This window comes from Tursiops truncatus, chromosome 12 (genome assembly GCF_011762595.2).
Source record: "Tursiops truncatus isolate mTurTru1 chromosome 12, mTurTru1.mat.Y, whole genome shotgun sequence".
NCBI lineage: Eukaryota > Metazoa > Chordata > Mammalia > Artiodactyla > Delphinidae > Tursiops > Tursiops truncatus.
The window spans coordinates 40,232,442-40,246,385 of NC_047045.1; the positions used below are offsets into that span (position 1 = coordinate 40,232,442).

The 13,944-nt window shown below is 36.3% G+C and overlaps 1 protein-coding gene across 1 annotated transcript in view; it reads right to left on the reverse strand.

The window, feature by feature from the left end:
* The window catches only part of AK9 (adenylate kinase 9), a 125,413-nt gene that overhangs the window by 106,348 nt on the left and 5,121 nt on the right, over window positions 1-13,944 (reverse strand). Inside the window, exons 2-7 of the mRNA XM_019929566.3 lie at window positions 11,437-11,564; window positions 10,102-10,165; window positions 8,485-8,537; window positions 8,289-8,385; window positions 3,689-3,801; window positions 296-484 (exon numbers count right to left, since the gene is read on the reverse strand). Of these exons, the coding sequence (XP_019785125.2) occupies window positions 296-484; window positions 3,689-3,801; window positions 8,289-8,385; window positions 8,485-8,537; window positions 10,102-10,165; window positions 11,437-11,553 (633 nt within the window). The 5' untranslated portion in view covers window positions 11,554-11,564. The remainder of the gene's footprint in view (window positions 1-295; window positions 485-3,688; window positions 3,802-8,288; window positions 8,386-8,484; window positions 8,538-10,101; window positions 10,166-11,436; window positions 11,565-13,944) is intronic.

Below are 13,944 nucleotides of genomic sequence, written 5' to 3' on the forward strand. Positions count from 1 at the left end.
GACACATAGTAGGTGACCAGTAACTCTCTGTTGCTATGAAATGAAGCAGATTAGCTGTCAGGATATGGAGGGACTTCCATACTGACAAGAAGGATGATCTTAAACTTGATGACCTCTACATTATGATCTAATGGTTCTTGAAAACATGAAATATTTTTGCTATTTCCTCAAGACTAAATGAAAACTTAAAGAAAGTGTAATTTTCTCTAGTAGCTGCTATTTTTTAATTATTTATACTATCATTTAATTTAATGATAGCAGTTTAAAAGTGTAGTATCTGGTATGGGGATATTACCTCTTCTTCTTCTTGCTCTTCTTCCTCTTCCCTTTCCTCTTCTCCTTTTCCTTCCTTTTGGGCTTCTTCCTTCTTTCTCCTACGACTCTCAATAGCTTCAGGATCCCACTGATCTCTTGTGAATATGTATCCTGTACTACTGTGCTGCCTTTGCCCCGAAATTCTTTGGCATAAATCATAGTCAGGACACTAAGGAACAACATTAGTAATTACATAAAACATTTTGAATATGCCTTTACTTCCTATTCACATATTATGCAGTATCTAAACTCCCAAATTCCTCAAAACCCTGAGCAAATTCAATACTGTAAATGGCATTTTGAATCAGATTTTATCATATACCAAGAGAGGCACAAGATACAACTTTTATGCTATGACAACACTTCTCTTTACCCAAAAGTAACACATGTGAGAAAGTATCAGAAGCTTTAAGATTAAAATAAAAAAAGAGGGTTAGAATAACAGTAGAAAGAGCCAGAGAAATAGAATAGAAAATCAATTTAGTCAGCAAAGGTACACAGGAGGATTCTGTCAGATTAGTTTGAAAAAGCTGAGAATGGATGAAAATGGGGGAATAGCCACAATCTTATGACAAAAAAAATATATCTTGTATTTATAGTATTTACTATCATTTACAGCTTTATGGATGAAGTAGTTCATAAAATAGCATCAATGAATGGGACCTGAAAGGTCATCTAGTTTAGTCTAACCTTTTCATTTTGTAAATGAGAAAACTGAATCTGGATAGTAAAACAGGACAAAACCAAAGTCTATGAGTAATTTTCTCATTTCAAGTGCTTCCACGTGTGTAATATTTTACTCAATTCTTAAACTAACCCTGTAAGAGAAATAATACAATATGATTAAAGCCATTTTGCTGATCAGAGAAGGACTGCTCTGGCAGGGTAAGGTCACAATGTCATGAGGGGAAACTACAACTTGGGACCAGGCCTTCTGATCTGTAGCCCACGCTCTGTGACACATTATTAATGATAAACTAAGGTTTTGAGCTGTAAATCCTGCTCTGAATATTTTTCACGATAAACTCTGGATGACATTCTATAGTAGTGGTTCTCAAACATTAGAGTGTAACTGTATACAGAGGACCGTAAAAAAAAGATTTCTGCTTCCCCTGTGATTTATTAAGTCTAGAGTGAGGCTCAGACATTTTAGCAAACATTGCCAGTGATTCTGATGCCAACAGTTCATGCATCACACTTTTGAGAAACAAAGGAAGCAAGAAACTTTAGAACTTTTCGTGCTCATTTTCTGATTTCTTCAGACTACTTCTATATGGAGAGGGGATGGGTATTTACTGAGGCAAGACTTTTATTTAGGGTTTCTAATTTTTTCACAAAAAAAGATCTCAACCCATTCTGGTAATTTAAAAAAACACATGTATATTTGCCCTCATTTGGCAACGCAGAATACCCACATTTTGGGTCCTTGACAAAGACTATTGTCTCCTGTTTTCACTTATAGGAAGTGATTTATTAATCTTAGGGTGAATCTGAAGGTATGCCTGGGAGCAGTGATCCTCAAACTTCAGCAGCATCCATGTGTACTGGAGGTTTTCTCAACACAGACAGCTGGATGCTACCCCAACAGTTTCTGTAGTTCTGGGGTGCTCCCTGAGAATCTGCATTTCCAACAAGCTTCTTGAGTGCTGCTAATGCAGTTGGCTCTCGGACCAAATTCTGAGAACCACTGCTGTAGCAGATCACTGGCCCTTAATGCACTTTTTTTGTTTGTTTGTTTCTTTAGTATACAGACCTCTTTAGAATATGATGAAAGCCATAGGCTTTTGCTTCAGAAAAATGTCCATGCACATAAAATTTGCATATAGTTTCAGAACGTTCATGGATGCTTAAGGATTCATGGATCCCAGGCTAAAAACTTCTGGTCTAGAAATCCCAGACTCTATTCCCAAATAAGGCCAAACCATCAGAGAAGTGTGTGCTGTACTGAAGTTCTATCTCCCATGAGGCCCTCTGATTATGCCCCAGCTACCTGTGGAAACTGCCATGGACACCCACCATCACACAATATCAATGGGGTTAAGGACCTCATTCTCTACGTTAACAATCCTTATGTTGAGACCCATGTAAGATATATCTCTCATTTTGTTTTTCCTGAGGAATGGCTTGTCTTTTCATGGGCAATGCGGATTTTATATAACTGGTCACATTTCCCCTTCTGCTTTGGTTCATCAAACTTAGAACCAAATTTATGACCCAAATTTAGTGAGCATTTGGAGCCTTATGGCCTGTATATCTCTGTGTTCTTATTCCACCCAGTCTTAATTTCCTATATAATCTCTGTGTTCCATGGCCTAGACCTTATATTTGGTTTCAGTTAATTGTTTGAGATTTTTTTTCTCTCCATTATACATATGTTCACATGGGTGACATTCTGACGGTCACACAGGGATTTTGATTGGCCTCTAACCATGACATTGGGCTGGGGCTGCAGATGACCCCAACACCCATCACTGAATGCCACCTGTCTCTCACAGCTAGCCCAAACACACCACTGAGTCCCTGCACCTGAGCTGAGGACCATCTAATTTATTCTGAGTTGTCAAACCCTTTGGGGAATCAGGCAGGGTATTGTTATAAACGGTTATCATTCATGTTCATATAAACAAGTGGTCCTCACCTCACTGCATTCTTACCACAACCCTATGAAGCAGCTATCTTTGTATCATCTTTGTGAAGAGGAAATTGAGGCTCCTAAATGTGATTTACCATGTTCTACAGCTGGTAAAGGAGAGAAATGGGAACAGGACCAACCTATCAGTGTTCTTTAACATTCGTACATCCAATAATTTGTTCATTCTTTCATTTTATTTAACTGGCAAACATATTAGGTACCACTTATTGTGCTAGTTGAGGTTTACAGGAGTGAGACATGGTTCCTGCCGCCAAGTAAGGCAGAGTCTAGAAGAAAATGGACAATTACAACACAGTGAGGTAATATGATAGAAAAGAGCAACATGAATGGTCATCAGAGAAGTATTTAACTTTCCTGTGATGAAGCAGCTGTGGGGGAGAGAGAGAGGGAGAGAGAGGGAGAGAGAATGAGAGTTAGTTAATGTTTGTGTTGGTGCGGAGGGGTTGGTTGTTGGGGAAAGTTCTGCAGAGATGATGCCTGAACTGGCGTTCAAAGGATAACTGTGATGAAGCCTGGTGAAGAGGCAAGGAGGTGTTTCCCGTGGATGGAGCTACAGGTGCAAAAGCACAGAGGTATGACAAAGTATAATTCAGACCCTATAACTGACGCATAAATTATTATTTTCCTAACTCCTTAAAACAATTAAGAACATTCCTTGAATTTAACTATCAAAAAGAATGGTTATATATACCATACTAGAAACACAACTAATATTCTTACCTTAATATTGATTATAATATCAGGTTTCAAATTTAAATTTCTAATTAATTCTATTTGCTGGAAAATAGTCATGGCATCCTGTGAAAGTGATGGTATTTCAGTGATAATATAGCCTGTAGAGTAAAACATAATTTTAAAAGTTTTATAATATTATCAATGTCTGAGAGCATGGATTTATTATTATTACTTTATAAAAATATCATTTAGTTATTGATGAATACTAATGCTGGTCTTAAAATCATCTGTCAACATTTAAAAATTAATAGTTAAGGTTATTGCCACATGAATTATAACTCTGAATAATGTTTTTCTGACAATAAATAAAACCATTGGGCTAGGAGGAGACATCTTTAAAAATTCCAAATCAATTTATTTTAGGCACATGAGGTGCCTAGAGAAGGAAGTTCCATGCCAATAATTCTTTAACTCATGTTAGGAAAGCTCATATGATGAATGGTAAAGGTATATTATAGTGGGTTGCATGGCATATTATTTTTATTTCTTGAATTAATATTTCATAATACAATGGAATATATATGTATATGTTTATATAAGTTACAGAGAGTAATAAAATACCCATGTAACCCTCATACATTTTAAGAAACAACATTATCAATATGATTTTGGCTTAGTACATTTATTGGCTTGCATCCCTACCCAGAAACCTATATCTTCTCATTGAAATTCATCCTGGATACCATCATCATATTAGTTTCCTTAATATATTTCTTTAATTATGTCACTCTCTTGCTTGAGAAACCTTTCTCTTGTTAATAAATTCTTAACTCTGTTGCTGGGAATTAAAGCCCTTCGAACAATTTTTCTGCTGTTTTATAGAATATTTTTTTCTTGGAGGAACAACTGACAGACAAATTATGGTTATTAAGCTTTGATTTTTGGCAGACATTTTATAAAAACTGAATGGAGTGAGGCTGTCAAGACTGACCAGTGTCTCCTCTGGGACATGATGGCTAGCATTAACCCCTTGGTCTCACACATTGCAATTGTGGGTACTGTGGTGAAGGGACTGCATGACTTAGCCCTAGATTGAATTCAACCTTGGGTAATTCCAGAGACCAGTCAGTTCCCAGAGTTCATGCCCTCCCCTTCTAAGAAACAAGGGATTACACAAGACCTTCCTCCCATTCCCTCTGCTGCCAGCACTGCCCACATTTGTCTATTGTAAGTGGATGACAGAAAGATGCTTGGCACTCTGTTTGCTGTGCTCTCCGGCACCCTGCCCATTACTACAACCACTGCCACTGCCCTGAGAGCTTATCAGGCATTCCAAGTGTGACTGTTTGCAGGCATGCCAAACCTTGGGTGCACATGTATATTTGAATGAGTTTCATACTTGATCTCTTCCCTGGTGGAGGCAGCAGAAGAGTGGGTTGTTTCCATGGGGTCTGACTGTCTCCTGATAGGCCATTATTTGGGTTGCCTTAATGTTCTGAGCAATGGATTTGGGGGCTCTACCCAATGAGAGGTGGCCAGTATCATCATATCCAGACCCTGGAAATCTGTCTATGGAAGAGTTGCGGCAGAGACAGTTACGTCGCTTGTTTATCTCACCTTTGAAGATTTACAGTGGAATAACTTAGTTCTCTGGATCCAATTCTGGGAAGATCTCAGGGGGATACTTCTTAGAGCTGCTGAGCCCACTGTCAACCTCTCTAATCCCAGAGACATGTTGTGAAGATGGAAGCATAGGTGAGGATTCCACCCTCCGTCCCACTTCTCCTCGACACCATTACCAAGCCCTTGCACTCCATGCTGAAAACAGAGGAATGGTAGACCCCATGCCACTCCTTGCTGGAAGGCTCTGCGTATACTATCATAGGCAGAATAGGCACTCAGCAGGCTAATGCCCAGCCTGCATCACCCCCACCAAGGGAAAACTCAAAGACTGTTCACACCACAGCCCAGGGGAAACCAACAGGCCCATACTGTCACTTTGCGCCCACTTCCTGGCACAGTGAGAAGAAGGAGGTATTCCCTATAGCCACAGAACTGAAGATGGTATGCTACTGCTTTTAGATCGAAGTGTTGAGAGATTCATGGACATTGGGCAGCTTAGCATCCAGCCTGCCCTGATAGTCATCTCACCTCAGCCCAGCCTGGCATGAGTGGCCATATTGGTGACTAGTGACTTACAGTACCATCCACAATGTGCTATACCTGGGGCAGGGACTGCCCAGACCAGGGCTGTCCATCAGTCACGGAGGAAAATGATTTTTTCTGCAGTCTAGAAGGAGGATGCAGAGAAGGGCTTCTCAGGGTGCCCAGGAATTGACTCTACCATTTTCTCTTGGGTGAGGATGCAGCGCATGGAAGCTGATTTTGTCTCAAGGCCAACACAGCATGACAGGTTGTGAGTGAAGGGATTATAACTGTAGATTGTGTAACTTTTTTCTAAATAGTGACAGAACCTCCAAGTATAAAAGGGCTCTGGTACAGAAAAATATTAAGATTGGATCTGGCAATACTTTACTGACAGCACATTAGCTGTCTTTAGGGATCTTGGAGTCATCAATTACCCAGCCTTACCCAGCCCCTGACCCAAGTTAATATCTCTATTTTGAAAGCCCTTCACTTCCAATATTGCTTCTACCATCTACCAGGCTGCTGGGTAAGACCAAACATCAGAAAGAATCCTTGCTTAGCAGAGAGTTTCAAACTGTGTTTAGCAAAGTGCTAGGTTCCAAAGAAATTCCTTTGGGGCTGCTGTAGGACAGGTGAGGGGAGTCTGGGCAGAAGGGGCTCAAGGTCCTGCCTTCACTGTAGCCTTTAAACGAGCCCAGTTGTGCATGACTAGACCGTGGCCATGCACTTGCATGCTGATAATGTGGAACTCAGACTCAAGAAATCATTTATAGGGACTTCCCTGGTGGCACAGTGGTTAAGAATCCACCTGCCAACGCAGGGGACACGGGTTCGAGCCCTGATCCGGGAAGATCCCACATGCCACGGAGCAACTAAGCCCGCGAGCCACAACTACTGAAGCCCACGTGCCTAGAACCCGTGCTCTGCAACAAGAAAAGCCACTGCAACGAGAAGCCCACGCACCGTAATGAAGAGTAGCCCCCTCTCGCTGCAACTAGAGAAAGCCCGCACGCAGCAACAAAGACCTAATGCAGCCAAAAATAAATAAATAAATTTATAATAAAGAAATCATTTATAGCACTCTCCTCTGCAAGCTCTCAGGATAAGTACCAGTGCACAGGAAGTCTAGGGGAAAGAGGAATACATTAAATGACAGCAGGAGGTGCAATCAGCAAACTCCAGAAGGTAGCAAACTCTAAAAGACAAACAACCAGTTTTTTCAGCATAGAAAACACAAGATGATGTAAAGAGGTAGGGGCAACTTACAGATTAAAAGGTACTTGTGACATACTGATAAGTATCAATATGTGAAACCTGTTTGGTTGGATCCTGCTTCCAAAATCAAACAAACAAACAAACAAAAAAACACCAACTAGAAAAAAAATATGAGGCACATAGTGAAATTTGACAATAGACTGATTAGTAGATGATTTATTATTAATTTTTTAGGTATGATAATAGTAATGTGATAAGTTTTAAAAGAGTCCTTATCTTTCTGAGATACAGACTAAAACATTTACAGATGAACTGATATGATATGGATTAGCTTCAAAATAAAGTAGGTTGGGGGGAATGTATGCAGAGGCATAGATGAAATAAGATGAAACAACAGTTGTCATTGTTGAAGCTGGGTTTTTGACACATGGGGGGATTTTATATCATTCTCTACTTTTGCTTGAAATTTTCTGTAATAAGAAGTTAAAAGGGTTATGAACACTGTGAATGGCAGAGCTGAGTAGATTTATTTTTCTCATGTTTTTTCCTTTCTCTTTTTGCCAATACTTATAATTTATGCCATTTTTTTGTTGCCATGTAAGTCACTCTAAATTTTCTCAAGAGGTAATGTGAGGTAAAGAATAAACAAAAAGATATTTGCCTATCTAACTTTACATATGCATTTTCAGTTTCAATCATTATACTTTTTGAGGTCATTTATTGACCTATGTCAGAATTCCGTGATTTTCCTTTTTACCTTTTTGTTCATTTTACTTCCCACATTCTGGGTGTTTTTCCCAAGTTCATCCTCTTTATTACTGATCAGTAGATAGATAAATGGATAGATAGCATATTTATATGAAATAAAGGAGATGATATCGGGATATATATCTATATATGTATGAATAGATATAGTTCATTCTGTACATAATCTATATATAGATCTACCTATAGACATAGATGATATACATATATATATATTTTTTTCATTGTACTGCACTTTATTTGTATTCCTTTATTTGTATTCCTGTATTCTTTTTGAAGATTGAATCATATAAACTTAAAATTTGAAAACAAATGTAGATTCTGAAGAATAAAAACAAGTGAACAAGCAAATAAAACTATTGGAGTTGCTCAACTGAATTCGGACTCTGGGATTCCTTTCCTATGCCAGGGCAAAAAAAAAAAAAAAAAATGCAATTTCAGGAATTACTTGTGCCTCAGATAAACCACGAGTTTTAAGGCTGCATTGATAGCCACTGCTGTATAAAAATAAGCATACCAAAGTGAGAGACTTCTGGGGAGTTGAGCTTCTCCAACATTAGCTTTGTGACAAGTTCATCTGGAATGCTTTGGCCACTGATCAGCATCGACTGCAACTAAGAACAAACACAGATATTGTACATGATTGTATAATGTACCTGTGACACACAGCTTTTAAGGAAATTGTAACAATTTTGAAAGTTAGATTTGTTTACCATAGCTCCTGATTCAGTGTCACTGGCAATCTGTTCTTCCAAAATTGGTAAAGCTAAAATATGAATTCAAAATATTAGCACAAATTGTTATTAGAATTTCCAAGTTAAGAAACATATTTGTGTGTTTTTTAACTAGTAACAAAGATTAATATTTGTGTCACTTTAGAGTTTACAAAGCACATTTATACACATTATGTCATTTAAGCCTAACTAAAGTATAAGGTAGCAGAATGTATTCCACAGAAAACTTGTCTCTGACACTCACTAGCTAAAGGATCTTGGGGAAGATAACTTCCCAAACACCTTTGCACCTTGCATGCTTGTGCCCTGTGTAGTATGCAAGGGAATATGAGGATGAAATGAGGTTGTATATGACAGTGATTTGGAAATTACAAAGTATCATACAGAGTATACAGTAGTATTACCAGTCCAGATACTTTTATAATCATATGTAGTTACATCTACAGCCCATTAATTTTGCACATTGATTGTATAAAAGGAAAATATGCATCAAGAAATGTTAAAAATAGATGAACACTGAAATTTATCTAGCAAAAAGGGGTCCTGAGGCTGAAATTCTAATAACTTGGTTCCTTTTTAAGAGGAGATATTTCATTCCATGATGGAAGATATCCTGGGACAGAAATGACAGGGGTATAACTTAGGGGAGGACCCAGGAGCTGATTATGTCCCTAGGTGCTAATAATCTATGGAAAGTTTGGCACTTTTTAAGATTTCCTACAAGTGAATTTTATTTTGATAAAAAAGGGGAAAATTTTAAAGTTTGTGTGTGTGTGTGTGTGTGTGTGTGTGTGTTACGTGTTGCAGAATTGTCCTCTCCCCCAAGTTGTACCAGATCACAATATCACTAATGGCATGTGAAATGCTCATTTGATAACATTCTTGCCAACAATGATGGTAGAAACTTTAAAGATTCACTGCCAATTTATTAGGCAAATATAGATCAGCATTATTTTAATTAGCATTTCTTTGAGTAACAGTGAAGTTAAACTCTTTTCTTATATTTGTCCATTTTTATTTCCACTTTTATGAATTACAGATTCACTCTTTTGCTTATTTTTCTATTAAGGCACAAATGGTTTTATTGATTAAAAGAATATTTATATACAAAGACATCAACCCCGGTCATATATATTGCAAAGAATGCAAAGCAAATTATAAATAATAAAAAATAAAATTTATCATTAAAGATAATTAAGTCCTAGAAAATCTCCCCAAGAGCAGCTGTGAGAGTTCCATCTCTTTTCACATTTCACAGGGAGACACCCCAAACACACATATCCCCAATAGTTCTAAATTACAGAATTAGAGAATGGGAAGCAGTAGAATGGAGTCAAAGATGTTTCATAAACGTCCTAAATTCTATGACCAAAACTAAGACTAACAGAAGGGCAAAACATGTTTGATGCTATTTTAAAGATAATGTTCACTGTGTTGATAGTGATGTGTGATAAAGCAAATATAGCAAATATTAATAATAGACTAATAGATAGTAAGTAGATGGGCATATGGGTGTTCACTGTACAATGCTTTACATTTTAATGCATATTTGAAAGTTTTCATAATAAAATATTTGGGAAAAAAGATAAAATTTACCTTCTACGCGAATACACTTCCATGCCTGTGTTATCTGTTGGGCTAATGTTGTCTTACCAACCCCCTTAAAAAGAAAGATATTATTTAAAACCCAATAGAATAGCTATTTGCCAATAAAACAGATATTTTTAAAGATTCTATTGATGGTTACTATAATTACATAATATTATCAAGTAAAATTTTTTTCCATACAATAAATAAAGAATAGATCCTAGATATTTATAGCTTCATTTTTCTCTATTAACTGTCCCGTTTGCCACGTTTTATGAAGTGATTTTTTTTTTTTAATTAAGAAAACAGCCCTGAAAGCAGGAAGCTGTACCATAATGGTATTCTAGGTATTGCACTCTTCCGATTGTTAAATTTTGTAATTTTGAGTACAAATCATTTTGATTATATTGAGATTCATCATTTTATTTCCTGCCTAAAGTTTATAATTGTGAATTTCTTGACAGACTTCCATTTAGTAACTTTCAAGAGCAAAAATTCCTTCTTAATGGACATCTTTGAAAAGTATCATAGTTTAAAGATAGAAGTTCACTTTAATGAAGTAACACTTACATCTGATTGCTTCCACTGTTGACTTTTAAAATTCTATTGATTTTAGAAACATAATAGAAGTTACTGGAACCATTTCTTGACCCTGTCCCAGGGTCTCTAGAAAATCAAGTCAGCCCTTAGACTCTGCTATTCCGGAGAGGCTTTATATTAACCACCTTAGGCCCTCTAATGGTAACTACCAACTAAGCTCAGAGGCTGAAAAAAGCTCTCATCTAGAGGTCCTTACTAGAACTGCCTAGGAAGGCGAGCTATCTTACGACAGCCATTCTTGGTTTCTTCCTGTTTTGCAGAAAGATAATACATAGGTCCACTAACACACTGTGGGTAAAGATGAAGCACATCCCCTCTCAGGAGCTTTAGACACTGATGAGCGTATCCTCCATTTGTCTCTTTAGTGTCCTGTCTTCACATATCCAGAGAGCCTCACAACAAATTTCACAGAAAGTTTTATATGAAAATTGAGTGTGAAATAACCTTGGATCACATACTACTAACAATTGTCATGGTGCAGTGCTTTGATGAGTTAATTTATTCATAGTATAAAAGCAAAGATAAATACAATCTAGGTTCCTTTTCAATAATAGTATACAAGAGGAGAGAAAGTTATAATTTACAACCAATACTATTTCAGAGTTTGTCATACAGTGAAAGTCTAACAAACACTCAAAAAAAAATTAGCACACGATGTGGTTTTCAATCTTATATGGTAACATGAGATTATGACTTTAAAAATTAAAAAATATATTAAATAATAAGTTAGAAGAGATAACTTACTGGTTTCCCAAATACAACAAAGCAAACAGGTTTAGACAACATAAAGTTTTTGTCAGCTTCATCTTCATTAAATATATCCACAAAAGGATGCTCTTCTGTCTTCTCTTGAGAAGTCATAATACAAAATACTACAGTAAGAAAGAGTAAGATTGTTAAAGTGCCTAATTTAGGAGGAACGGGCAGGCAGGTTGGGAGAACTAGAATACTCTGTGAATTTACTTAGCCCAGAAGCCATTCCATGCCACTAAGAGATGGATTTTATCAATAATGGCAAATAAGTTAAACTGATCTATTAAAACAATAATAGGTTCATAGTTTGAGACAGAAAGCAAAAGCCAGCTATATGCTATATAAGACAGCTAAAATAAAGTATCTTTGAAAGACTAAATTAAGGAAAAAATACATACATGTATATATTCACATGTATGTTTTGATGTGTGTATTCTATTAAAGATCAAATTAGTGTACACACAACCAGCCAAACAAAAACCCAATAGCAAATGCTTTAAAAAATCAAACTAAATATGTTATATGTGTATACACATATAAATTTGTCAATGGGTATGTGTGTAGGGCCTACTAATGGCTCTAGTTAGAAATCCTAATGGAAATGAGAAAATACGTAGAACTGAAAAATAATGAACATAATATATATCAAAATATATAAGCTCACAATTTAAGAAGTTAGAAAAAGAAAAATAGATATTAAAAATTAATAAAATAGAAAAACATTATATAAAGAAGGGCAACAAAGCTAAAGAGCAGTATTTTGAAGAGATTTACAAATAGAAAACTCTGTCAAGATTGATCAAGAACAGAAGATAGAAGGCACAATTAAATAATATTAAACATTGGTTTTTTAGAGGTGTGTTTTCTCACATCTCAAAACTAAGATTTTCCTGCGTTTTCATTGTTGTTGATTTCTTTCATTAATCAGAGACTGTTCTCCATATTATATTAATTCTTTGAAATTTGTTGAGTCTTGCCTTATGGCCTACCCCATGGTAATTTTCAAAAAAATTGTCTACATCAAGTTTGTGAATTTTATTGGTTAAATCTTCCATAATGCTTACTGATTTACTGTCTACTTGATCAAACAATATTAGACATAGGAGGAAGGACCACAGAGAAAATAATGCTGCAGATATATAGATAATAAGAGGCTATCATAAAGTTATCCCAAATAAATTTGAAAACTTAGGCAAAATTGACAAATTACTAGAAAAATCAGCTTCTTAAGAAACAGAGAAAACTTGAGTGGTTCTATAACCATTAAGGAAACTGAATCGGTAACTAAAAATCTTCCCACAAGGAAACCAGATGGTTTTACTGAAGTGCTCCAAGTCTTGCAATCTTATAAACACTCCTTCAGAAAAAGGATAAAGTGGAGACTTCTTACTTAATTTATGGCTCTCATATAACCTCCATACCTATACCAGAGAATAGTCCAAAAAAGCAAAATTATATGCCAACTTCATTCATGAACAAGATTTTTTTTTTTTTTTTTTTTTTGCGATATGTGGGCCTCTCACTGTGGTGGCCTCTCCCGTTGCGGAGCACAGGCTCCGGACACGCAGGCTCAGCGGCCATGGCTCACGGGCCCAGCCGCTCTGCGGCATGTGGGATCTTCCCGGACTGGGGCACGAACCCGTGTCCCCTGCATCGGCAGGCGGACTCTCAACCACTGCGCCACCAGGGAAGCCCCCCATGAACAAGATTTTTAAAAATCCTAATCAAAGTATTAGCAAGTTGAATCTAGCAATATATGAAGAAGATAATAACATCGTGGCCAAGTTGGGCTTCCCCAGGAATTCAAGGATGGTTAGTATGAGAAAATTAATTTATCATATTAAAATAAATTTAAGGAGAAAAACTATATGATTATCTTAATAGATGTAGAAATAGTATGAGACAATTCAACACCCTTTAATGTTGAATAAAAGATAAACCTCTTAGCAACTAATAGAAGGGAACTTCTTTTATTGATAAAGGGTATGAATGAAAGACACCCTTATATTTAATGATTAAATATTTAAATTGTTCTTTTTAAGACAAAAGAAAGAAAAGTGTAATTATTCCCAGTTGATATGACTGTCTACATAGAAAACCCAAATATGTCACAGATAAATTTTAAGAATAAAATAATCCAATTTGCTAAATTCAAAACCATTATACAAAATTCAGTTGCATTTCTATATATCAAAAATAGCTAGAACATGTAACCAAATATAAATATGACTTAGCAGCAAAAATATAAAATAAACAGGATTAAATAGTATAAAAGATACACAAGCCCTTTATGGAAAAGTTACAAAACCTTATGAAAATACTTTAATGAATAGACTTGAAAAATGAAACAAAACTTTGTCCCAGTGGTCTGGGACATTGTTCACAGAACAATGAAAAATGGATTGGAGGGGGCTATATACTTCCAGGTAAATGTAATATGATTACATTTCTCTGTGGAAGTTAAGAATATTCAAATGGGCTTAATATACCAATATTATT